Source organism: Lissotriton helveticus, chromosome 3_1 (genome assembly GCF_964261635.1).
Source record: "Lissotriton helveticus chromosome 3_1, aLisHel1.1, whole genome shotgun sequence".
Classification (NCBI taxonomy): domain Eukaryota; kingdom Metazoa; phylum Chordata; class Amphibia; order Caudata; family Salamandridae; genus Lissotriton; species Lissotriton helveticus.
Genome location: NC_136061.1, coordinates 189,277,907 through 189,305,441, shown reverse-complemented (window position 1 = coordinate 189,305,441; position 27,535 = coordinate 189,277,907). Strand labels below are relative to the sequence as shown.

The following is a 27,535-nucleotide window of genomic DNA, read 5'->3' as shown; positions in this document are numbered from 1 at the left end:
AATCTACGGACAAACAGCGTTGGCTACTCCATGTGGTCCACGTACGCTGTAGCTGCCGGTTCCAACCTTTAACCCCACTCGCATCTATACACGCCATTATGTAATGCGTAAGCCTGTGTCTGCCATATTATGTGTAACACAAACCTTACAATGATTCCAAAACCTAACGCATCAAACGCTATTCAATTAACTTCGTATTTCCACCAAGAACATAGCGGCAGTTTTAATTGCAATCATGCCCGCCATATTTGAGTGTGTAAACACACCCACTAAAATAATAAGGATTGTAATTGGTGTAAGCGCTATCTTACTATCAAGTCATATTTATTAAGTGCTAAATAGGAGCCAGCATCATTATAAGAATCATATAGTAAAAGCTATAATCATGAATAATGTAACAAAAATTCAATACAACAACAATAATACAAATTACCATATGTAATGTGATTATCACAACAAACAAACATAGATATGAAGACGGCCATAATCACAAAAAATAATGATAAAACTCTTCAAGGTAAGGCAGCTGAAAACTTTCTGGTTTATGGAAGCTGAGTTTTGAAATATCTATAAAACTTGAAATAGCCACAGTGCTTTTAAGATGTGGAACAGGAGAACTCGACCCGCCCTCTGATGCGTGTCTCTATATGAAAGTGTAACTTCAGGAAGGAAACAGAAAATTGGCCAAAGAATATTTACTTGAAATAAAACCCAAATCATGAGCTACTCATTTTTGTAATTTAAATCAGTACAAATTTCAAATCCGTTAAATCATTGACAGGGCAGCGCTTTTTGGGGGCTTTCCCTAGTGGTATCTGTTGTCCGTTTGTTTTGAGATTTTCACAGTGGAGTTACTTTGTCTAGAAGGGCGTTCTCCGCCTATAGAGATTTAGGGGTAGCTGACCACAGGGAAGTTTGCTCCCTGGGTTATTTGGGGAAGTGGAGCAGTTTGGTGACTGCTCCGGGATTTGGGCAATGTTTGGGCTACATATGTAGCCCAAGGGTATAAAACCAGGCATTTTGTAGTGCCAGCCACCTTTTTATGGTAACATCGTGGCTGGCACTTAGCAGAATTTGTTTTTGTTTGTGGGTAATTCTGGTGCTTTTGTAGTGGGTAATTTTGTGCTTCAATTTAGAGTTCTTAGCGTAGGCTAAGGTAGACTTGACTTACCAGAATGGCGCTATCCCACAAGGAAATGGTGGTGCAAGCTATGGTGCTGCTGGAGGCCGTAGGCTGGTTAGACCTGCTGGCTGAGGGTGCAATGGTGCGAGCGGACTGTCCAGCACGGAAAGCATCTGAAGGGGTGGCAGCGGCTGTGTTGGCATGTTCGCCGCCGCGCCAGGCCCCTGATCGCAGCAGTATCCAGGTTGGCAGGTGGGCTGCTCGCTCCCGTCTTCATAAAGCAGCCCTGGTGCGTGGAGATTGTGCGGGGAGGGTGGCAGAAGGTGCGTGCCACCCCAAAGCTGGGGCTGAGGTCAGGGAGCAGGAGGGTGAGGTACGTGCTCCTGCAGGGGAACCAAGAAAGACTTCTGCGGTGCATCGCGAGACCCCGTCATTGATGAGAGGTAGGGCCGCCGTCCATGTGTGCGTGGCCCCAAAGAGAGGGAGGGGGTGGAGTGAGGAGACTTCTGAAGTCTTTAGGAAGCTGCCGGCAGTGCGTGCACACGTACGGTCTGCACATTGGCCTGGCCAAATTAGGCAAAACCATTTTCAATGCAAGCAGTTTATCGGCCCTTACAGGGGCGCCCCACCCGGGAGGGGTGGGGGGAGCAGGGAGAGGCCAGGCTAATGCCTTTGGCACATGCTGGGATTTCAATAACGGCAATTGCACCAGGGAATACTGCAAATTTTGATGCGAGTGCTCCAAGTGTTCGGGCAAGCACACTCTGGTCAATTCTTTCCAACTGGCAGGGGCCACAACAGGGCTATAACGGAGGACAACAGGGACAGGCAGGAGGCTTCAGGACAGGAAAAGGGGGCAAGGACCTCCGGGAAAAGCCACATATGCACATTAAACTTGACAGGTTAGAGTTTTGGCTCTCGATGTATGAGTGGGAGAGGTGTGGCGCCGCGGCCAGGGCGACTGACGCTGGAATCTGGGGACCACGGTTCGATCCCCGGCTCCGGCGGCAGGTTAGCCCAGCACCATGTGACTCTGGGCAATAGCTCGCTTAATCTTCCCGACGGCCCCCAGCGCCTAGAGACCCTTACGGGTGATTGTGCGCTTTACAAATGTGGACTTTACAGACAGGGGATGCTCGGGTCTTGCTACAGGGGTGCACTTGGGGTTTCAGACTGGGGTACCAGGGTCTACGTGTGGGCCGGTGGGCAGACAACTTGAAGTCGGCGCATGAGCTTAGGCAATTGGTGAGAGACAAGTTGGAGAAAGATATCCAAGAGGGTAGGACGGCAGGCCCCTTTGACGATTGGCCAATGGAAGCCCTGATTGTGTCCCCCGTAGGTGTGGTTCCATAAAAGGAGCCAGGGCAGTTTTGGTTAATTCAGCATCTGTCATGGCCGGAAGGCCAGTCAGTTAATGACTTTATTCCTGAGGAACAGGAGTCAGTCATGTACTCTTCTGATTGAGAGCGTGGGACTGGGGTGCTAATGGCAAAGAGCGACAATAAGTTAGCCTTCCGTTTGTTGCCGGTACACCCTGCCTATTTCCAATTGCTGTGCATACAATTTAAAGGAAAATGGTATGTGGATAAGGGATCACAGTCAGAATATCGACAACAGGAATATCGAGGTACAAAAATATTGTGTACAGAATATCGATGTCCAGAATATTGACATCCTAACTCTACAAAGGTAAGTACAAAAATATCAAAACCAAAATATCGTTGTTTGAAATATCGTTGTTCAAAATATCGGTTTTTTTAAATGTCTTAAAAATAATATAAAATACATTGAATAATAAATATAATTAATAAACAGTTAAAATTATTAAAAAAATGTTTCAAAATTATAAATGTAATATAAAAAAACAATGAAACATACATAAACATAATTATATATATATTTACTTAATAATATTGATAATAATTATTTTATTAAACTATAAAATGTTAGAAAAATAATTAAAATTATAAATACATATATATATATATATATATATACATACACCTGTAACAAATATAAAAATAAAATATATATATATATATAATAAATTAAAATATTAAAATAATTATTTAATTTTAAAACATTTTACACTACATTAACTAAAACAGTAGGGAAAATGTTGTATAGCATAGAGGATAAAATTACTATTCCCACTCCAGGGGGGAAGCTGACCACAGGGAAGTCTGCCCCTCTGATTATTTGGGGTTTTTGAGCAGTCAGTGACTGGTCCGGGATTTGGGCTATGTTTGGGCTACATATGTAGCCCAAAGGTATAGAACCGGGCATTTTGTAGTGCCAACCACCATTTTATGGTAACACGGTGGCTGGCACTTAGTTAGCAGAAATTTTTTCCATCCCATTTTCTGTTGATCTGGGGTTAAGATTTGTTCTGGGCGAACTTCATTCAAACAGGTGCACAGGGGATTATCTGAGTGTGTTTAGGGTTGTCGCTTGGAGCAGGTGCATAAGGCGATTGGCAGAGAAGTTGCCATCGTTTAACAAAGTTTATTCTTGTTGACAGCACCAACTCAGGCTAAAAGGGAACGGCTAGATTAGTTCACGCCTCGAGGTCACAGGAAGTTCAAGGTTATGTAGGAATCTACTTGAGTTGGAGTTAAAAGTTGTAGTAAAGGGTGGGGGGAGTTTAATCGGCACAGTTACAGTTAAACAGATCTGGAGTGGGTACAATGTTACTGTATCAAGTTCTTGTGGGGGGTGGGAGAATTTTAGGGGAGAGGGGTAGATTAATATAGGTGAGTTACCTGTATAGTGAGGGTATCGTCTTGTAAGGCAAAGGCCTAAGTTGTTGTGATGTGCACCTGTTTCAATAAAGCGGCCTTTTTTCACACAAATCTGGTGTCAGTGGTCCGTGCTGCTCCTCTCTTCCCCAATGCAGGGATTTTTATGTCACAGGGTTCAACGCAAAACCTGGGATTACTTGCTGTAAGTGTTAGAGTAGTTTAGAGAAGGGGACATATATCAGCACAAATGTTCACATTTCATGCCTTATTACATTGCCATTAATTCACACAAGTAAAGGCTTTGTGAACATTTCTCACCCTAGTGCCTATCGGTGTTACCTCCTTGCACACCTGTTCTTTCTCAAGCTCTTGTCAGTGCCAATTTACACAGTTTCAGCTGTCACTTATTATCCTCGGGTATGCGGGTATTGCATGGTTCTTTTTCCTCTGCGGTCATTACATTACGAGGGTGTGCAAAATGTTTGTTTGGTATTTGAACTCACTATGTGTGTACTTTTATGAACCTGTGGTGTTTGGTTCACTGATTGCCTATTCTATGATTCTCATCTTTGTCGTTGTTTTAATGGTATGTGTTATATTAGTGACTTTTTTTCTAGGGACAGATTTTAACACCTCTGGGTTCTGTTTTCATTTTACTGTTGTAGTGGGGAATAAGAGGATGCTGTTGCCTTTGTGTTTACAGTAAATGCAGTTCATGAAAACTCATCCCTGACTTTTACATCCCAGCACTTTCAAATGTCACCAGCCACCACTGAAAGCAATACGTGCGGAAATAGAGGCATATAAACCGTTGAAAGCCTGTTTACAGGACATACACATTTTGTATGTCAAACACAATAAGCTATCACAGGTTAGGATTAAAATAGCTGTTTGTGCATACCAAGCTGGAGCCGTAGGAGGAGTTACAATCTTAGTAATCTCCTGGAGCATGCAAATCATTTGTACACTAGCATACATCCAAGGGTTCTGGGTGATTGATCGTGTAAGGCATAATCATGATATGGCCACTCTATATTTGGCATATGGTCCTAACAGATGATCTAGAGACATCAACCATTGTATCCCATCGAGATCACACGCCCTCACCCTGCACACCTTCAGGAAGAACTTAAAGAACTGGTTTTTCAGCTAATCCCAGAGCAGTACCCACTCTCCCCACCCCCCAGTGCTTTGAGATCCTCAGGGATGAGTAGTGCGCTTTAGAATTCCCTGGTTGATTGATTGATCGACAGTAGAACTGGCTAAGTGGGATGGCGCATATAGGCTCTGTGTGGATTTTAGTTGTGCTCTGAACAGAACCACTGAAGCCACCAATCCCCAACCAGGAAATCATATGCCCACGGGTAGAGTGGCATTTTCAAGCTCATGACAGTAATGGGATTAATTGATGGGTGTACTGATGAATGCAATGGAGGACCTGGGCTTATCATTCTATTCACCTTGGTATAAGCAGTTTTCTGGATGGACAATGTTTTAGTTACTCGTGGTATTCTTCTACATCCAAATACTGAAATTATTCCTAGAATTAAATAAGATAACAAACTGTTGATGATTGTGATTCAACCTTTGGATAATATGAATAATAAACCACGCTGTACTTTCCGGCAGACACTGTTAGGGGGTGATGCATTTAAGAACACACAGCACAGGTAAGTGAAGTCTAAGGTACACTGAAAGCAGCAGTCGCAGTGGTGCCTGCGAAAATATTCAGTGATGCAGAAATCTATTTAAAAATATTTAAACTTCATGCACAGTCAAAGAGTCAACTGAAAAAGAAGGCTACATTATTATACATTCTGAAACACTTTAGTTCTTACATATTTAATTAATCAGCAGATATGTATGTGCTTATATATTTAAAAGACAATGCTATGCTAATTATATCAAGCACATAAAGGTGGGTGACTGACAGCTAGTTAATGGTATAGAACCAATTATTGAACAACTTGAACTTTTTATTATATAGCCTGTATAAAAATAACGACCAATGTTAAAGTAAGGAAATTAAAACCAATTTAGATGGTGTCATTAGATACCTTTTCAGTAGAATATTCCACACAGCTTGATTGGCCTATATCTGCTGCTGAGTTTCAGAAGACCACTAATATTTTGTGTAATGGAAAAGCAGCTGGAGAATATCTTTTTTTATAATACTTTTTATTGATGGCAACTTCAGCACTTACAGACATATAGCAAGTTAGTACATTGCGTGTTAATAGAACTCCCGCCCAGTTTAACCATCTTGCAAGGTGATATGGCATTGTTCTCCCCTCAGAAGCTCACAAATATTCTTTAATCGTTCCATTTTCCCCATATGTGTGACCACTTTCTGGGACAGCCCCGTGATTCGTATATTGGCCGTTCCATTAGCATGCTCCAGTCCATGTCCTTCTTCCATGCAGGGATTGTTGGTGCCTCCCGCGCCTCCCACAGTCTGGCGATGTTACGTTTTGCGATACACATTCCCAACGTTACCCATATTCTTTCCTTGTGATTTAGGCCCGTGGGTCCCCATACATTCAACAGGCACAACCCTGGCTCGGGTTCTACTTGCAATCCCGTAATTTCCTCCATGCATTGACATAATGCTGACCAGTATATACTAATGTGTGGACATTCCCAGATGATATGGATGAATGTGCCCTCTTGTCCACACTGTCTACTGCACCCCGGGTCCTCTCTGTACCCCATTTTCACCAGCGCTGGGCCAGATAGGTATGTTATGTGCAGTACTTTTAGTTGCACCAATCTGAGCCGGGAGGTAATCGCAACTTCTCTGGGGGATGCCAAGGCTTCCTGCCATTCCTCGTCCTCCAGCTCTGCAACATCTTGTACCCAGCACATACGTAGCTGTAAGAGGGGGTAGATCGTATTGTTTATTAGTTTCTGGTATGTCAGGGAGATGGCTCTGTTTTGAATATTCCCGTCAAGGATTCTGTCTTTGAGTGGGGAAAATACAAGAAGCGACGTCCCTCTCGGGATAGCAGCCCGCAGGGCGTCTCTGATCTGTAAATATCTAAATTTCTCTGATTCTGCCGATTCAAATTCCATTTGTAACTGTGCGAAGGGGATGACATCCCCCTTTTTCCACAAGTCCCCCACCTGGGAGATGCCTATCAAATTCCATCAAAGTACTTGGTATTGCGTAAGGTGCCTAATTGTTCCGAATCCCAGAGAGCCAGCGTGATCTTCCCTGTCTATCCAATATTTTTATTGACTGCATGCCATATTTGGACTGCATGTGCAGTGGGGCCTGTTAATTGCATCTTGTTAGGATTAGAATAGAGTATTCTTGCAAAGTTTCCGTTTGGAAGGAGCCACTTATCCATCTGGTTTCCCGGGTCATCTTGCGGCCGATATATGCATTGGTTGATGGTGGCTAGTTGTGCTGCCCAATAGTATTTTTTGACATTCGGGAGTCCTATTCCTCAGTCATACCATCCTCGTGTTAGTTTGTTGGTCGAAATGCGGGGTGGCTTCCCCTCCCAGAGGAGCTTGCGCTGTTCCACCTCTATGGCTTTAAAGTACTCCGTTCGCACGGCGCCTGGTGCGTTATGTAGAATATATAAAAAGCGAGGTAAGGACATCATTTTAAATAACGCGGCACGTCCGAGCAAGGATAGTGGGAGAGACTTCCAGTGCTTCACATCACACCTGTGCCGCTGCAGAGGGAAGAAGAGATTACGCTCATAAAACTGTTTGGGGTCCTTGGGGAAATAAATGCCTAGGTATTTAAATCCCTCAGTTACCTCCATGATTGTATAGACCTTGGGAATGGGAGGGAACCTGCCTTTCATCATATAGATGACTGATTTAGACTAGTTTATGCTGTATCCTGAATATTTCCCAAAATTTGTGAAGATGTGTAGCGCTCTGTTTATTGAGGTCCTGGGTGACGCCAGGTATAGTAGAATATCGTCAGCGTAAAGGGAGTTATGATCCTCCCAGCTCTCAGCTCATTTGAGTCTCCTTATGATAGGATACTATCGTATCCACATTGTTAGGGGCTCCAACATTAGAGTGAAGAGCAGCGGAGACAGGGGACAACCCTGCCTAGTTACCCTCCCGAGAACCAACAATGGGGATTCGCGGTTATTGACTACAACCTGTGCCAATGGATCTTTATACAGAAGTTGATTCCAGTTCAGTTGGGACCGAAACCCATCTTCTTGAGCACTGTGACCAAGTATGGCCATTCGATCATGTCGAAGGCCATTGTGGCGTCCAGGGACACCACCACTGCGTCTTCCTGTAGTGTGTCCTGTAGTGTGTAGGGAAGGCCTGGCTTGGCAATTCGGGCTGGACTGTTCCCATGAGGCACAGGGTCAGACTGATTTGCATATAGCCATGTCTGAACTGGGGTGGCAGAGTGGGCTAAAGAACGGTGATGGATCAAACCCAGATCTTTTGACTGGGTGTGAGTGTTTGATTGGTTCACATGCTCCGTCCATCATCACCCCCTTTTGTACCGCTTTGGCCGCCATAAGTGTGGCAGGGTATGCTCAGACGTGAGTCCCTTGCTCACTTTGCCCCTGGATTCAAGCAAGCCGGGCTGAAGGCGGCTGGAATGCCAGAAACCGGTCCTCGGAAGCTTATTTCCGGTCCAGGGAAGGCCTGGCTTGGCAGTTCGGGCTGGACTATTCCCATGAGGCACAGGGTCAGACTGATTTGCATATAGCCATGTCTGAACTGGGGTGGCAGAGTGAGCTAAAGAACGGTGATGGATCAAACCCAGATCTTTTGACTGGGTGTGAGTGTTTGATTGGTTCACATGCTCCGTCCATCATCACCCCCTTTTGTACCGCTTTGGCCGCCATAAGTGTGGCAGGGTATGCTCAGACGTGAGTCCCTTGCTCACTTTGCCCCTGGATTCAAGCAAGCCGGGCTGAAGGCGGCTGGAATGCCAGAAACCGGTCCTCGGAAGCTTGTTTCCGGTCCAGGGAAGGCATGGCTTGGCAGTTCGGGCTGGACTGTTCCCATGAGGCACAGGGTCAGACTGATTTGCATATAGCCATGTCTGAACTGGGGTGGCAGAGTGAGCTAAAGAACGGTGATGGATCAAACCCAGATCTTTTGACTGGGTGTCAGTGTTTGATTGGTTCAGATGCTCCGTCCATCACCACCCCCTTTTGTACCGCTTTGGCCGCCATAAGTGTGGCAGGGTATGCTCAGACGTGAGTCCCTTGCTCACTTTGCCACTGGATTCAAGCAAGCCGGGCTGAAGACGGCTGGAATGCCAGAAACCGGTCCTCGGAAGCTTGTTTCCGGTCCAGGGAAGGCCTGGCTTGGCAGTTCGGACTGGACTGTTCCCATGAGGCACAGGGTCAGACTGATTTGCATATAGCCATGTCTGAACTGGGGTGGCAGAGTGGTCTAAAGAACGGTGATGGATCAAACCCAGATCTTTTGACTGGGTGTGAGTGTTTGATTGGTTCAGATGCTCCGTCCATCACCACCCCCTTTTGTACCGCTTTGGCCGTCATAAGTGTGGCAGGGTATGCTCAGACATGAGTCCCTTGCTCACTTTGCCACTGGATTCAAGCAAGCCGGGCTCAAGACGGCTGGAATGCCAGAAACCGGTCCTCGGAAGCTTGTTTCCGGTCCAGGGAAGGCCTGGCTTGGCAGTTCGGGCTGGACTGTTCCCATGAGGCACAGGGTCAGACTGATTTGCATATAGCCATGTCTGAACTGGGGTGGCAGAGTGGGCGAAAGAACGGTGATGGATCAAACCCAGATCTTTTGACTGGGTGTGAGTGTTTGATTGGTTCAGATGCTCCGTCCATCACCACCCCCTTCTGTATTGTAACCAATTAAAGCTCCAAGGATTGTCTGCAGAGCCCTGTTCACGTCTTAGGAGTGTAGATGTTGAACCCAATAATAAGGTTATTGGTGCTAAGGAGAGGGGCATGCTGTGCTCCTACCTAAGTAGATATTGCCCTGATATGCAGCCTGGCATGGACATACTACAGTTCTTTGTGTGTCTTCACAATGATCTGCTTGTCATGGCCTACAAGTTTCTCTGATGTATCCAGAGTGAGGAAGACGACAAGTTAACATCGATGTATGAAATGGATGATGACTGGGTAATCAATTATGATTTATTAGATTTATATCAAGGAAATGCCTTTTGACGCTCCCCTCTTGTTGCACTTATGTGCTACTTTAATAATTTTGGGATTTGCTCTGAATTGTAGAGATATTCACTTTTGTCACGCAATATGGGCAAGGTGGGTAATCCCTATTGTTTAATATGCCTTCTCCTTGACACTCAAATGCTTAAACATATAGTTAATTTTTTACATAGCAATAAGTAGCAAATGAAAATACTTGCAAGTACCACGTTTGGGACTGGTTTTGAAAATGGCAGCAGAGAAAATTCGGTATATAGGGATCTGGATCCGAAGCGAAGATCTCATTGGAGCCACTGACATTTTCTGTTGCGCATTCAACGAAGAAATGAATTAAATGGTTGCAGATGCTTATAGAAGTCTTTAGTTTATGTGCTTCTGATGAACTGCTGTAGAGAGTCTATGGAAGATGGATCTTTCTCAGTTATCTGTGAGGCGCCCATGGCTCCCTAGTAATCATGCATGGACGTTACACAGTGGAACTTAAGTGACCACAACTAGTAACAAGCACACAACTGGTTTACTTTTTTAGGTCGAGGACCTAAAGGCTGCGCTTGCGCAGTCTTTGGTCGGAGATTTAATGATTTTTAGACGGGGCTTGGAACCCGCCTCTCTCCTCTACCTCTTTTCCATTGGCTGGCTTCCTAAACGGAGGCCAGCCATTGGAGGAGAGGAGAGTCACTCCAATGTACCCCGTCTCTTTCGGATTCGGGGGCGTGTTTTTGGCGTTCTTTCGCCCTGTGATGTCACCCGTCACTCAGAACGCCTAAACACGCCCCCGAATCCGAATAGTTTCGATGTTTGCGGCCGCCATTTTTTTTGTCCTGTTTGCACTGTGGGGACCCGAGGCCCTGGGACCGTGTTACACTGTGGGCCTGGCTGAGGGTCCGGCAGCCATGGAGACCTGAGCTGGCGGAGAGGGCGGTCGGACATAGTACCGCAGCTAAGGGGTGTTGACGCCGTGGTCCAGCTCTGGGCTTTGAGGTACCGGCGAGTGGTTGGATCCCCGGACTGTGTCGAAGGAAGAAGGACAGGCTGTGGTGCGGTGCGGCGCAGAGATCAGGCTGCCGCAGACAGCCCCCGCTTTGCACGGGATCGGGCGGCGTCACGGGACCCGATTCAGTGCAGCGGTTACAAATAGAGTGGACCGCGGCCGTCTGCATCTGGGGCTGGGGCGCTGGAGTTGCTGAAACTGCCCCGGCCGCTCGGTCGCACTGCCAAAAAGCCCGAGGAGGGCGAGGGAGCAATCGCTGGCACATAGGATTAGAGATCAGACACCAGGGGTCTGACGGCAGATATTGACTCCCGGGGGGGCACGTTGCAGCACAGGCGGACGGCGCCGGCCACGGGAGGAGCGGGTGCATCTGCGCAGCGGGATGGCTTGGCAATCGCCAGGCAGAGGTGAGGGGGAGTCCGGAGTGTGACTGCGAGTGCTGGAGTGGGCGGTGGCGCGGCAGTAGCGTTGGGCGTGATTTGGAGCCCTGGAGCTGCCCGCCGCCGCCGAGAAGACAGCTGACTGATCCTGCTGGCGCCTTCCGTCCCGTGCTGCAAAAGGGCACAGAGGGTCCCAAGCCATCCGGGTGCACCTTCACCATCGAAAGGATTCTGGGACTGGACAAGGAGCCAGCAGCTGTCCTCAAGCCTCATCGGCCCTGGCTGGATCCTGGCACCAGCCCTGGTATATCAGTTCATACTCTTATGCATTGTGGTCTATCTTCTGTACAGACGTCGAGCCTGATCCTATATTCTTAGGAGCACCTGTATCGAGATCTGCACTTTTCAGCTAACTGCTCTCTGCCTTCAGACTCGTGTTGATAGCAGAAATTGAGCCAGTCAGAATAACATACTGGCTGTCAAATCCTGACTTTAGAATAAGAAGAAATGTAAATTCAAAATATGCTACTGTCAAAATATGCAATTCTTAACTTTGCTTTTCATTCCCGGAGTGTTGCCGGTATGTGAATAATTATGGGTTAATTGTGTGTGAATAATTATCAGGTTTGGCTATTAATGTGCCCCATGCAGTGTGTGTGTGTGTTTTTTTTAATCCGGAGAGCCTGCCATTACAACGTGATTACACAAATGGTAACCCAACAGATATGGGTACTTTTTCAGGTTGGGCGTTGAAACTGTGGCCCTGAGTTGTGTGCAAGGCTGCAGGTCCTATTATCAGAGGTTCCATCTCCCAGGCACTTCCGGCGTCACTCTTAGCATCTGACCTGGAAAAGGGGCAATACGGGAAGCACAGAACCAAAGTGCAGTGTGTCTTGTGTATGAATGCCAGAACTTGAGATAGGAAAGTTCTAAAGTGAGGCCTTGATGTTTCCTCGTATTTGATAACACATTGTGCTGGGCAAACATGACTTCTGTTCTCTCTGCACCAGGAGGCTATACACACTGTGGTAGGGCCTATATAAAAGACTCCGTTTATGGAATAAGTGCGTTTGTGGTCGATGTGCCAATAGTTCAGATTACACCAATCCCATTACATCTAATGCACCAGAAGGGGAGGGGGCGATTGCTTCAAAACAGTGAATTGAAAATGATTATCAGAATTATCTGTTGGGCTGTTTTATTGGTATGTTGGTATGGTGTTACCTAGCTCCATACTCTGTATTCGATGTGTGGTGCGTGTTATTATCGTTATGTTGTCTGACTTGACGGGAGTATTCGAGTCCCCTTCCACCTCGGCGTTGTTGCTCTGTTACTTACATTGGCTGTCTTGTTCTGTTTCCTCAGTGGCATTGGGCAGTCCCTACATCCGCCTTCTCGAGATGTCGTGTAAAAGCCCCCTGCAGGGCGGGGATCGCCTGGAGCTCAAAGAAAGGAGTGCGGGCGAAGAGAAGCAGAGTCCAGCCACAGAGAGGGGTATCAGCTGGTACCGAGGCCGGAGGCCGCGGACAGCCTTCATCAGAAGCCAGGTGGGTCCGCCAGGAGCAAAGGGTGGGAATATTATTATAGTAAACTGAACGTGCATAGTGTACAGCATAAGGCGCGTAAATAATATACCCAAAAGTGGATTGCATAATAAAATGGGTCCCGTTTTAACCTTTCAAAGGATGTGTTATCGCTCTTGAATAGCGCGCACGTAAACTGTATTGTCGCTAGACACTACCGGATGTTGACTGAAGTCGATTCACAAGGATACAAAGTGATGTGGTCAGGTGGGGAAAAAAAAGGAGTCCCCTAGCATGCAATCTGAAATGTAGCCGCTTGATCATAACTTCGGCCCACTAGATTCCAAAGCCAGTGACATATCAGAGTCCATGTAACTGTAGTTTAAAATCTGGATATCGTTTAAAAACATCCTAAACCGTTTACCATGTGCAGTGTTTACAGATGTTTATAACTTGGTGGTAACAGATGCCTTGAGCTGCACTCTATCTTTTGGGTCACAAGAGCCTTTCACCGCTGCGGCTTTTGTAATTCGAAATTACTTTAAGCGGTAGAATTGAAGGTAACACATTGATTCCTCTTCCGCAGATTGAAACTCTGGAGAACATTTTCAGGCTGAACTCGTATCCCGGCATTGACATCCGAGAGGAGCTGGCCGAAAAGCTAGATTTGGACGAGGACCAAATCCAGGTAAACCCATCCTCTCTCTGTAGCATTATGTAGTGGCTTCATTGAGGTTTGTTTTTGACCTGAAATCAAATTATAAATCACGCTGTTCCTCGTTGTGCTGGTGTCCCCACCCACCCACCCATCCACGCTGTTCCTCGTTGTGCTGGTGTCCCCACCCACGCTGTTCCTCGTTGTGCTTGCTCCCCTGGCTGTGCTTGCTCTCCTGGCTGTGCTTGCTCTCTTGGCTGTGCTTGCTCTCCTGGCTGTGCTTGCTCTCCTGGCTGAGCTTGCTCTCCTGCCCGTGCTTGCTCTCCTGCCCCCTGGCTGTGCTTGCTCTCCTGCCCCTTAGCTGTGCATGCTTCCCTGCCCCCTGGCTATGCTTGCTCCCCTGCCCCCTGGCTGTGCTTGCTTCCCTGCCCCCTGGCTGTGCTTGCTTCCCTGCCCCCTGGCTGTGCATGCCTCCCTGCCCCCTGGCTGTGCTTGCTTCCCTGCCCCCTGGCTGTGCTTGCTTCCCTGCCCCCTGGCTGTGCTTGCTTCCCTGCCCCCTGGCTGTACTTGCTTCCCTGCCCCCTGGCTGTGCTTGCTTCCCTGCCCCCTGGTTGTGCTTTCTTTCCCTGCCCCCTGGCTGTGCTTGCTTCCCTGCCCCCTCGCTGTGTTTGCTTCCCTACCCCCTCGCTGTGCTTGCTCTCCTGTGTGTGTGGCTCTGGGTGTGTGTGTGGCTCTGGGTGTGTGTGTGGCTCTGAGTGTGTGTGTGGGGTTGTGTGTGTGTGTGGCTCTGTGTGTGTGTGTGTGGCTCTGTGTGTGTGGGTGGCTTTGTGTGGGTGGCTCTGTGTGGGTGTAAATGCAATAGGTCATGCATTTGCGAGCTATTAAGCTATTGGCATTGTAAATGACAATGCCATTTATTTAACGATTAAGCTATTGGCAATGTAAATGACAATGCCATTTATTTATGATTAAAATTAAAAATAAATAATGAGCAATGCAAATAGCTCTACCTTTAATAATGCCGAGACCATTGCATTGTAAAGGCTTGTTTCTCATGCAACTGAAGGTTGCTTGTATGATCCTAAGGCTACTGATATGCCTTTAGAAAGCTCATGGATGTTTTCACCCTCAGTGAAACACGTGGTCTAGTGTTCAGGATGGTTGGGTTTAGTGGGAGTAGTTTTTAGGGTTGGGGTTGCTGTTAGGTCTGAGGGCGAGGGGGTCACAGTACTTTTTGGATGGAGGGCAGGGTTTTAGAGCTCGGGGGAGGGGGTTGGATTAGTTTTAAGGGCTGGGGCTAGGTTTTGTGAGGACGTTGTAAGGAGTGGGGCGGTTGTAGGGCTCAGGGCAGAGGGATTGGTTAGTTGTTTCAATTGGGGGCAGGGTTTTGGGCCTCAGGACAGTGAAAGGGGTTGGTGTAGTTTTATGGACAGCACAAGGGTAAGTATTAGGGCTCAGGACGCGGGGCTGGTGTAGTTTATGGTAGGGGGCATGGTTTTAGGCCTCAGGGCAAAGGGAGGAGAAGGGGTAGATTTATCGGCAGGTTTTTGGCCTTAGGGTGGGGCGAGGAGGGGGGTTGGATTTTAGGGCTTAAGGTGGGGGAGGGGGTCAGGGTAGTGGTAATCTTTACCAGGCATATCCCTTTACCAATCATGTCTTTACCACGAAATTGTGTGGTAAAGGCGTGCATGGGAAACGCGCGCATGGTGAAGGAATGCGTGGTTCCAATGCATTCATGGTTAGGGCCGCGAGGTAGAGGCACGTGTGGTTTAGCCATGCTTGCCTCTGTCATACATCCATATCCTGTTGATCAGTAATGAAGAGTGTTTGGTTTCGACTTAGTCTTCATAATTGAACATAATTCCTTGAGTATTACGGCCATTCTCGGAAAAAAATCATATTGCACCAACCGTAAAGATCCTTTGAGTAGTTCTGAAATAAAGCTTTAGCAGACCTTTTTCATTACTGCTTCAATTTTTTTACACCCTTGTCTTGTCCTATGTGAAATTTAATTTTTCTTTTGGAACCTTTCCAAACGCCAAAAGAAAACTTCACAATTTGTTCAGATTTCATTTTTTCTACACTTGCGTGAAAATCTTACATTTTTCCTAAATGTTGCCGTTGGTTTGTATTCTCTACTGCGTCACCGACTCTTCATTTCTTGGAAGGCTTAGAGGAGGTCGCAAGTGACCCGGGTGTCCTGATTCGGGTCACTTCCTTCAAGCTGATGTAATTAAGAAGCCTGAAAACAACAATTCATAAAAGAAAAGTCTTAAGACTGGAGCATTGCGTCCTTGGTGACATCCGTTTGTCTGGTAAGCTTAGCTTGGGCTGCAGTGCAGCCGGCAGCTGGTGACATCGAGTCATCTGTTGAGCTTAGAATGGACTGGTGTGTAGCTTGCAGCTGGCGACATCGAGTCATCTGGTGAGCTTAGCATGGGCTGGTGTGCAGCCTGCAGCTGGTGACATGGAGTCATCGGTTAAGCTTAGCATGGGCTGGTGTGCAGTCTGCAGCTGGTGACATGGAGTCATCGGTTAAGCTTAACATGGGCTGGTGAGCAGCCTGCAGCTGGTGACATCGAGACATCTGGTAAGCTTAGAATGGGCTGGTGTGCAGCTTGCAGCTGTATGCACATAGAGGTGACATTGAGTCATCCCGTAACCTTAGTCTCGGCTGGTGTGCAGCTTGCAGCTGGTGACATTGTGTCATCTGTTAAGCTTAGCATGAGCTGGTGTGCAGCTCGCAGCTGGAGACATGGAGTCATATGTTAAGCTTTGCATGGGCTGGTGTGCAGCTTGTAACATTGAGTCATCTGGTTAACTTAGCGTGGGTTGGTGTGCAGTTTTCAGCCGGTGACATCGAGTTATCTGGCGAATTAGCTGGTGTGCAGCTTGTAGCTTTTGACATGGAGTCATCTGGTAGGCTTAGCATGGTCTGGGGTGCAGCTTTCAGCTGGTGGCATTGCGTCATCTGGAAAGCTTAGCATGGCTGGTGACATCGAGTCATCTGGTAAGCTTAGCATGGGCTGGAGTCCAGCTGACATCGAATCCTCTGGTAAGCTTAGCATCGGCTGGTGTGCAGCTTGTAGCTGGTAAAATCAAGTTGTCTAGTAAGCTTAGCATGGGATGGTGCGTAGCTTGCAGCTATTTACATTAAGTCATCTTGTAAGCTTAATTCAACAACAACAAGGGACCCCAATATTAGTCAGCAGGGACCTCGGGGAGCATACTTTTATCAAACGACATTGGTCCCCAACATTGGAAACTTTCAGCACAAAATGAAATATAGACAGAGTCAATCTATATTTTAGAAAGACATGTCCAGCCGGACAGTGGTCTTTCAGAGATTTTACTCAAGATTCATGTATTTAAATCACACGAAGTACCTTCCAACAATCAGCCAGTGTGGACCACAAGCCTGTGTCCAGTACTAACAGAGCAGGTACATAGGGTTGATGTAAACAGCAAAGAAGGGCTTTATAAGGCAAAGCAAGTTACTCTACCAACAATACAATTGTACAGAGTATCACAACTAAGCACTTCACATCCTATAGTAATCACAGTTTAGTTTTGGTGCTTATAAGGTCGACGGCGTTTCGGACCCTTAGTAAATCACAGGATCCATCATCAGGACAAATACAATGAAAAGCCTTAAAGTTTTTTAAGCCTCTAAATGCCTAAAGGGGGGAAAAGGAAATATTCACATTAAGTTACATGAACAATGTCTACAGAGTTAAAAAAGGTGACTTGTGGGTGACCGATGAGCAATGCAACACTAGTAAGGTGTACAGGATTTATGAGTGAACTGAGGTGGTGTGCACGATACCCTATTAGGGTTGTAGTGCTAGTTTAGGGTAACCCACGAATAATTGTGGAATTGCCACAGGGTGCTCATGACCTTGTGCAAGGACGGTGATGAACGGGGAGAATGTTAATGTGGGCGGACTACGTGGTTGCGTCCGTCGTGATTTGTAACAATAACGCAGAAGGGAAGGGCGGACCTCGTGTCAATACGGTAGGCTGCCAGGGGACCTGGGGGTCAAAAGGGAATAACTCAGGTATAGCGATGAAAAAATAAAGGAAGGACTCCCATAGGCGCCTATGGGAGTCCTTCCTTTATTTTTATGCCCCCTCCCTTCCTCTGACCAATCACAAGCAATTATATTGCTTGCCATGCCACTTCTCTGTGAGCACGCCAGGAAGAGAGATTCTTTACCGACTGATCCGGTAAGTTGATTCCATCGATCCCCGACATTCGTGCCCTCCCCCGTTCATCGCTATACCTGAGTTATTCCCTTTTGACCCCCAGGTCCCCTGGCAGCCGACGAACACCACAGATTACCGCGGCTCCCGCCGCCCGACTGTGGTAAGATAGAATCTTCCCCATTCACCCTCGGGCCCCCCCACTCGATGGCCGCGTTACTCATCACTCTATTCTGTTTATTTAGGGTGGACGTGTCTGCATCCGGTACCCTCGGATCTAGCCTCTATCCCTTGAGGCACTCCGGTAAGCAGTAAGCTGCCAATTGTGACTCTCCCCATTTCACCGACTAACTGTCAACCCTTTCCTGAAATCACTGCGGTATTGTTTTAAGCCACGACGGACTCGACCACGTAGTCCGCCTCACTTAGCACTTTCACTACCGTATTGACACGAGGTCCGCCCTTCCCTTCTGCGTTATTATTACAAATCACGACGGACTCAACCACGTAGTCCGCCCACATTAACATTCTCCCCGTTCATCACCGTCCTTGCACAAGGTCATGAGCACCCTGTGGCAATTCCACAATTATTTGTGGGTTACCCTAAACTAGCACTACAACCCTAATAGGGTATCGTGCACACCACCTCAGTTCACTCATAAATCCTGTACACCTTACTAGTGTTGCATTGCTCATCGGTCACCCACAAGTCACCTTTTTTAACTCTGTAGACATTGTTCATGTAACTTAATGTGAATATTTCCTTTTCCCCCCTTTAGGCATTTAGAGGCTTAAAAATTTTTAAGGCTTTTCATTGTATTTGTCCTGATGATGGATCCTGTGATTTACTAAGGGTCCGAAACGCCGTCGACCTTATAAGCACTAAAACTAAACTGTGATTACTATAGGATGTGAAGTGCTTAGTTGTGATACTCTGTACAATTGTATTGTTGGTAGAGTAACTTGCTTTGCCTTATAAAGCCCTTCTTTGCTGTTTACATCAACCCTATGTACCTGCTCTGTTAGTACTGGACACAGGCTTGTGGTCCACACTGGCTGATTGTTGGAAGGTACTTTGTGTGATTTAAATACATGATTCTTGAGTAAAATCTCTGAAAGACCACTGTCCGGCTGGACATGTCTTTCTAAAATATAGATTGACTCTGTCTATATTTCATTTTGTGCTGAAAGTTTCCAATATTGGGGACCAATGTTGTTTGATAAAAATCTTGTAAGCTTAGCATGGGCTTGTGTGCAGATTTCAGCTGTATGTACATAGGCATCTGGTAAGCTTAGCATGGGCTGGAGTGCAGCTTGCAGCTGGTGACATTGAGTCGTCTGGTAAGCTTAGCATGAGCTGGTGTTCAGCTTGCAGCTGGTGACATCAAGTCATCTGGTAAGCTTCGCATGGCTGTAGTGCAGCTTGCAGCTAGTGACATCCAGCCGTCTGGTAAGCTTAGCATGGGCTGGTGTTCAGCTGGCAACTGGTGACTTGAAGTTGTCTGGTTAGCACAGCATGGGCTGGTGTGCAGCTTGCAACTGGTGACTTGAAGTCGTCTGGTTAGCTCAGCATGGGCTGGTATGCAGCTTGCAGGTGGTGATGGAGTCATCTAGTAAGCTTAGGATGAGCGGGTGTGCAGCTTGGAGCTGGTGACATGAAGTCATTTGGTAAGCTTATCATGTGCGGGTGTACAGCTTGGAGCTGGTGACATGGAGGCATCTGGTGAGCTTAGCAGGGGCTGGTGTGTAGCTTGCAGCTGGTGACATTGAGTCATTTGGTAAGCTATGCATGGGCTGATATGCAGCTTGCAGCTGTATGTACATAGGTATCTGGTAGGTTTAGCATAGGTGCGTGTGCCGCTTGCAGTTGGTGACATCGAGCCATCTGGTAAGTTTAGCATCGGCTGGTGTGCAGCTTGCAGCTGGTAACATCGAGTCATCTGGTAAGCTCAGCATGGGCTGGTGTGCAGCTTGCATCCAGTGACTTCGGCTCATCTGGTAAGCTCAGCATGGGCTTGTGTGCAGCTTGCAGCTGGTAACATCGAGTCTTCAGGCAATCTTAGCTTAGGCTGCTGTGTAGCTTGCAGCTGGTGACATCAAGTAATCTGGTTAGCTCAGCATGGGCTGCTGTGCAACTTGCATCCGGTGCAATCGAGTCATCTGGTAAGCTCAGCATGGGCTGGTGTGCAGCTTGCATCCAGTGACATCGGCTCCTCTGGTAAGCTTGCAGCTGGTGACATGGAGTCATCTGGTAAGCTTAGCATGAGCTGGTGTGCAGCTTGCATCAGGTGCCATCAAGTTATCTGGTAAGCTCAGAATGGGCTGGTGTGCAGCTTGCATCAGGTGACTTCGGCTCATCTGGTAAGCGCAGCATGGGTTAGTGTGCAGCTTGCAGCTGGTGACATCGAGTAATCTGGTTAGCTCAGCATGGGCTGGTGTGCAGCTTGCATCCAGTAACATCGGCTCATCTGGTAAGCTTGCAGCTGGTGACATGGAGTCATCTGGTAAGCTTATCATGGGCGGGTGTGCTGCTTGGAGCTGGTGACATGGAGGCATCTGGTAAGCTTAGTATGGGCTTATATGCAACTTGCAGCTGTATGTACATAGGGGTGACATGGAGTCGACTGGTACGCCTAGCATGGGCTGGTGTGTAGCTTGCAGCTGTTGACATCGAGTCATCTGGTAAGCTCAGCATGGGCTGGTGCGCAGCTTGCATCCGTTGACTTCGGCTCAGCTGCTAAGCTCAGCATGGGCTGGTGTGCAGCTTGCAGCAGGTGACTTTGGCTCATCTGGTAAGCTCAGCATGGGCTGGTGCGCAGCTTGCATCAGGTGACTTCGGCTCATCTTGTAAGCTTAGCATGGGCTGGTGTGCAGTTGCAGCTGGTGACATCGAGTCATCTGGTAAGCTCAGCATGGGCTGGTGCGCAGCTTGCATCCGTTGACTTCGGCTCAGCTGCTAAGCTCAGCATGGGCTGGTGTGCAGCTTGCAGCAGGTGACTTTGGCTCATCTGGTAAGCTCAGCATGGGCTGGTGCGCAGCTTGCATCAGGTGACTTCGGCTCATCTTGTAAGCTTAGCATGGGCTGGTGTGCAGTTGCAGCTGGTGACATCGAGTCATCTGGTAAGCTCAGCATGGGCTGGTGTGCAGCTTGCATCCGGTGACTTCGGCTCATCTGGTAAGCTTAGCATGGGCTGGTGTGCAGCTTGCATCCGGTGACTTCGGCTCATCTGGTAAGCTTAGCATGGGCTGGTGTGCAGTTGCAGCTGGTGACATCGAGTAATCTGGTAAACTCAGCATGGGCTGGTGTGTAGCTTGCAGGTGTATGTACATAGGCATCTGGTAGGTTTAGCAGGGGCACGTGTGCCGCTTGCAGCTGGTGACATCGAGTCATCTGGTGATCTCAGCATAGGCTGGTGTGCAGCTTGCAGGTGTATGTACATAGGCATCTGGTAGGTTTAGCAGGGGCACGTGTGCCGCTTGCAGCTGGTGACATCGAGTCATCTGGTGATCTCAGCATGGCCTGGTGTGCAGCTTGCATCCAGTGACTTCGGCTCATCTTGTAAGCTTAGCATGGGCTGGTGTGCAGCTTGCATCCGGTGACTTCGGCTCATCTGGTAAACTCAGCACGGGCTGGTGTGCAGCTTGCAGCTGGTGACATCGAGTCATCTGGTAAGCTCAGCATGGGCTGGTGTGCAACTTGCATCCGGTGCCATCGAGTCATCTGGTAAGCTCAGCATGGGCTGGTGTGCAGCTTGCATCAGGTGACTTCGGCTCATCTGGTAAGCTCAGCATGGGCTGGTGTGCAGCTTGCATCCGGTGACTTCGGCTCATCTGGTAAGCTTAGCATGGGCTGGTGTGCAGCTTGCAGCTGGTGACATCGAGTAATCTGGTAAACTCAGCATGGGCTGGTGTGCAGCTTCCAGGTGTATGTACATAGGCATCTGGTAGGTTTAGCAGGGGCACGTGTGCCGCTTGCAGCTGGTGACATCGAGTCATCTGGTGATCTCAGCATGGCCTGGTGTGCAGCTTGCATCCAGTGACTTCGGCTCATCTGGTAAGCTCAGCATGGGCTGGTGTGCAGCTTGCAGCTGTATGTACATAGGCACAAGGTTTTGAGGGCTAGTGGTGCTTGGGCCCCAGCAAGGGTTGGGCAGTGACCTTCACGTTGTTTACAGGCTGAACGTGTGCGAGGCTCTTGTATTGCCATGCACCTTCTTCGAGAATGACAAGGTGAAAGAGGGTGAGCAGTATTTCTAAAGGGGACTAAGGTGGGGTGTCAGGAACATATAAGTCTCGAATTCAAAGCCATCTCTCATTTCTCATACGTTAGTACCCAAGCATTATAGTATTCAAGGCTGGACATTTACTTTAGAAGTTGGAAACTTCATATAAAACACACATTACTAGGTTTTTACCTCACATCAAGTAAGGAGGGCGTGATATGGTTGTGGCAGTCATTCTTGTGATCAGGTGACTGATGCATAATGGTCTACTATAATTGTTCTCTCTCCTGTTGTTATTAGGACTTGTTTCCTGCTTGCGCGGATCAAGAGTTGACAAGCCTGTGCGTCCAGCACTCGTTGGTTGGCGCTACACAGGATTAATAAATACTTTGCTTATTTATTGTTCTTGATTTACTGTGAGTTGTTTTATTCCATGATCTTTTCCATGGTCCACCATGGTGGTGAGTAAAGGCCCGCTCTTCATTACTCATCCCCATGGAACTGCCTACATGACCTGGGCCCCACCCTACATTTGGTGAGCCTGGCTTCTATGTGCCTGTGGAGTTGGAGTTGTCCGTTCTCCATTCCCTGTGTGACCTGGTGTGCAGTGGGCAGCTCAGTTGGTTTCAACTGACTGCGGCTCTCTTGCACCCTGTCTGAGTAAACAGTCCTTCGTTGCTGCGGCCTGTGCCCGCGTGACCCGCTTTCTTGTCAGGCCTTCTGTGACGCTGGCAGCTGCCCTCACTCCGTGCCCCCTGCTCGCCTGGCACGGTGTTGGCCTCTCGGTGTGGCAGCCGCCGGTCCCTGCGGGCCCTCTCCTCGGCCCCGGCCTTGGCTCTGGGGTGCAGTCGGGTTCCCTCTGTGGACTCGGCGGCCCTGGCGGTCACCGTGCCCCTCTCTGCTCCTCCGGCCGCGCCCCCGCCTGCCAGCTCTGGGGTCGACATTGGCCAGCTCTGTGAATCACTCCTTTGCTTCGGCTGAGTGTGTGCGCGGAGACCTTCCTGTATAAATAAGCAGAGGTTTCCAACGGAAACGGGCCTGGAGCCGGTCTGTGGGAGCTGACAAAAGCACCTTTCACCAGAGGGTACCGGCCCAGGGGCCCGGGGGGCCGCGGGGGGTGGGAGGGATTGGAATAATTAAACGGGGAGCTGCGCGCCCTGACAGCCCGCTCTGCACACACACGCCTTCTCCGCGGCCTCGTCCAACCGCAAAGCATGTGCGCAGGAGGTGACAGAACACAGACAGCATTCCTCCTCCATGGGAAACCCGTCCCCGTCTCTGGCTCCCTTCCTCGCTCTCTGCCGCACGTCTCTCTCCCTCCACTACTCGGTCCCTTCCCTCTCTCCCCACCCTAGTTCTCCCCAACCCTCTCCCACCCACCTCTTACCTCTGCCCCTTCCTAGCTCATTGCCGCCCATCTCTCCGTCTCGGCTCTCTCCCCTCCATGCCCGTCCCTTCCAGCTCCCGCACCCCTCTCCCCTTCATTAATGTCCACCTCGCACTCTTCCCTGGCAGTCTCTCTCACTCCCCATCTTTCGTCCTCCTCAATGTTTCTCTGTTCCAATCCTTTCAAGCTCCTGACAGTGCACTCTTCTACTTAACTCTCTTCCTTGTCTCATCCCCAATCCATACCTATCCCTTCCAGAAGTCTCTTCCTTGCATTCCTCTCCAAGTGTATCTTTCCATCGGATTCCTCTCCCTTCCTTCTCACCTCTTATCTCACTCCCTTCCATCTCGTTCTCTTTTATCTCGATTCCTACCTCCTTCTTCTCTTTCACCACACTCCCTTACACCGCTCTTTCACGCTCTTCTTCACACCACTCTTTCATTACCGCTTCCTTACACCCCTTTCCCTTCCCTTCCCACTCTCTCCCTCATCTTATATCTTCCTCTCCTCATCTCTTGTGGCCTCACACCTTAATATCACTTTGGCCTAGAATCTTTTTCCTCTGCTTCCCCAGTAGGCTGGGTTGACACTGCCCACTCAGCAAAGTGTTTGGAGGCTGTTAGCGAGTGCAGGGGGCACCTGCCTTTCACCTGTGCTGGGGCAGATGAGTTAACTCACTCTCTCGCTGCGCCCTTGGAGAGGCGCCAACTGACCTTCTTGGAAACATCTCCTCCCTTCCGCTTCAGAGGGTGCTTTGTGTATGAGGGTTTGGGGTGAGTGTGCTGTTTGAATGATATTTCACAGGAGCTGGGGATTTGTTTTGCACGTGTAAATTGCCTTGAATATTTTCGTATCATCCTCCCTAGAAGGATAAAACCGGAATAGTTTCCAGTAGTTCGTAACATCTGAACGGATCTTTGTGGGCTAATTGGCTAGGGATAGGTGTTGGAAAAGATTGGAGTATGTTGGACTTGTCCCTCTCGGCAGAGTCACCTCCACACCTTTTGCCTTCACCCCTCCTGTTTTTTTTTAAACTTTTGTTGTTGTTGGCATTAGGACTGTGCACTTTACCACTGCTAACCAGTGTGAACATGCATGTGCTCTCTCCTGTAAACATGGTAAAATTAGCTTACACCCAATAGCATATTAAATGTACTTGTAAATCCCTAGTAAAGTGGTATTACATGTACCCAGGGCCTCTAAATTAAATGCTACTAGTGAGCCTGCAGCACTTATTGTGCCACCCACTAAAGTAGCCATTAAAACATGCCTCAGGCCTGCAATTGCAGCTTGTGTGTGTAGTTTTAAACTGCCAATTTCTTTGTCACCCTAAACTACTTGGAGCCTGGGCAGGGGAAGGAAGCAACTTTCCAGAACCAGGTGTGGGGTTAGCTTAGAAGTTTCTACCACTTCAAAGCCTGATGCCTGGTATAAATATTGGACCCTCAGATCAACTCTTCAGTACAATCCTAGACTTGGGGGAGGTCACCCGAAGGACTGCACTGGACCCCAGAGGGGTGCCTTCCTGCTTGAGGCCGGCCTTGTACATCCGATAACTGCCCTGTCCTGCTGCTACCAGAGGACTGCCTGCTGCTTCAGGCTTCATCTGTAGCCTCAGAGGACTGGCCTGTCGCTTGATGCCTGCCCTGATGCTTGAACCCAGGACTACCAGAGTGACTCATAGGGCTAGTTGGCTGGTCTATGAGGGCTACAGGGACATACCAAGTACCGGAAACCTTAAACCGTGCACTTGGCATCTGCTGGAGTGAGTCTTACCCACCGAGTGGTGCTCCCCCAGCCCTGAGGAGGATAACCTGTTCAAAGGAATGGCATCCCTTGCAAGAGCAGGGAAGAGTGGGTCCCCCTAAATCGTGTCCTTAGAGGAACTGGCGGACAAAAAGGTTGAAAAAGAGTTTAGCCTGCAGTTGGCCTTATTGAAATTGGAGGCTGCCAATGAGGAGGCAGCTGCAATAAGGGCCCTGGATGAAAATAAATTGACCATAGAGTAAAATAAAATTCTGTTGGCTCATGAGATGAGTAAACAGGAGCTGGACCTAAAAGCCAGATTCCAGCAGCAACAGTGGCAGCGAAACCCTAGTGCCCAATGGAGACCGGAGTGTCCATATTTCCAAGACCTGGTGCCTAAATTTGTTATGGGTGATAATATTGACAAGTGGTTTGAGGCCTATGAGGTTGCCTTGGAGATGCTCAGGGTCCCTTACAGATTGGGGAGCCAGTCTTGGGAGGCACATTCCCAGTGAAGGGAGAGAAGCATTGTTGGCCGTAGGGAAGGGAGAACAGGAGAGGTATCCACTCATGAAGGACACCCTTGTCAAGACATATGGTCTCACTGAGAAAAGTATTGGAAGAAGTTTAGGGACAGACAGAAGCAGCCCTACCAGTCCTGGGTGCAAATTATGGGTCACTTTTGCAAGGCACCGGATGGTTGGGTGAAGGTCAGTAACAGTCATGAATACAAGGGTCTGTATAGTTTGGCTTCCAGAGAGCACATGTTCAACAATTGTTTGACAGAGCTGCACCAACACCTAGTGGATACGAAGCTCACTGACCCCCAGGGAGCTTTCCAAGAAGGTGAACGGTGGCTTACCACCAGGTTCATAACTAGGTACCTGGGAGTGACCCCAAGAAGAGTGGTTCAGGTACCCCCCGCAGAGTGAGGGTGAGATCCAGGATGATACAGACACATCCCAGAGTGAGGTGGGGGAAAGGGTTCCCATGCCTCCTCTGAAAAAACAGGGGGAGGTTCTGTTGTCTCATTTCCAAACTCTGCTGCTTTGATTGTTCTCAGTTAGGACACAAGCAGGGGGACTTTGTCTGTCCTAAGAAACCACCTAATGGTGGAAACTCTACATAGGAGGCCAATGTGGGCTGAGGTGGAAGTAGTCCCCAGGGGCAGGTGGTAGAACATCCCCTAATGTCCCTTAGTTGGGAGATAGATTCAGAGAGTGGGCTTTTGATCACTGATGGTGGGAGGCTTCACTTCAACCAGGTCACAATAAATGGGATCTCTGTCACTGTTCTGTGAAATACCGATGCCAACTACCTCACTCATAGGTTAACATTAGGTTACTTATTAAATTTAATAAGTGCTAATTTTTGATTGGGAACAGGAAGAAATGTCAAATTTTGTCTCGAATTGTGAGTTAAGCCCCTCTCCAGTGGTACAATCAGATTTTTAATTACAATTTTGAAAATGCCACTTTTAGAAAATTCCCATATTCTCGTCACAATCATTTGGTGCCTGTTGTCAAATGACTGTTAATAGTTTGGCAGTTGGTCTTTGTCTATTACTCTCAGACAGTGAGAGAAAGGGTGACTAGATGTTGGCAGAATGGGCCATTCTACCAATTTTGGTTGGACGGACCTATTCCCTGCCCTACTTATATTTCAAAGGAATACCTCCAAAACACACTGACAAATGAACTTGATACCAGTCTTTTGTCACCCTAGACAACTTGAAGCCTGGGCAGGGAAAGGAAAGAACTTCCCTGAACCAGATGTGTTAGTAGCCTAGAAGTTTCCCCCACATTCAAGGCTGACGCCAGTTAAAATATTGGACCCTCAGACCAACTCATAAGAACACTCCTGGGCCTGCGGAGGACATTAGAAGAACTGATTTGGGGCACCAGAGGACTGCATCGCTGCTACCAGTAGACGGCCCTGCTACATGAGGCTTGCCTTGTAATCTCTGAGGTCTGCCCTGCTGCTTGATGCCTGCCTTGCTGCTTGAACCCATGACTACCAGAGTGACTCCAAAGGCTACTGGCTGGCCTCCTTTGTGAGCTACAGGGGCATAACAAGCTCTAGAGACCTTGAACCCGGCACCTGGTCTCTGCTGGAGTGAGTCATGACCCCCTCCTCCCCCTAAGTGGTGCCCCTTCAGTCCTGAACCCTGGTGGTGGTGCTGAAGGATCAGCTCCTGAATAACCCTAAAAGTTGGGTGTTAGACTTGGCATCTTTTGGCGTGGTTTCCCCTGTCTTTTTGCTTCAGACCTCTCGTTTTTGATTGAGTGCTGAACTTCATTTTTGCTGGTATTAGGGCTCTGGGCACTTTACCATTGCTAACCAGTGCTAACAGTGCTGAACTGCATGTTCTCTGTCTCTAAAATGTAATGGTATTTGGTTTCTCCATGGTT

At 48.2% G+C, this 27,535-nt stretch overlaps 1 protein-coding gene across 1 annotated transcript in view; it reads left to right on the top strand.

The window, feature by feature from the left end:
• LOC144822783 (homeobox expressed in ES cells 1-like) overlaps positions 1 to 27,535 on the top strand; it is a 108,023-nt gene that overhangs the window by 15,960 nt on the left and 64,528 nt on the right. Inside the window, exons 2-4 of the mRNA XM_078680651.1 lie at positions 11,568 to 11,691; positions 12,753 to 12,934; positions 13,497 to 13,598. Coding sequence (XP_078536777.1) covers positions 11,568 to 11,691; positions 12,753 to 12,934; positions 13,497 to 13,598 — 408 coding nt within the window. The remainder of the gene's footprint in view (positions 1 to 11,567; positions 11,692 to 12,752; positions 12,935 to 13,496; positions 13,599 to 27,535) is intronic.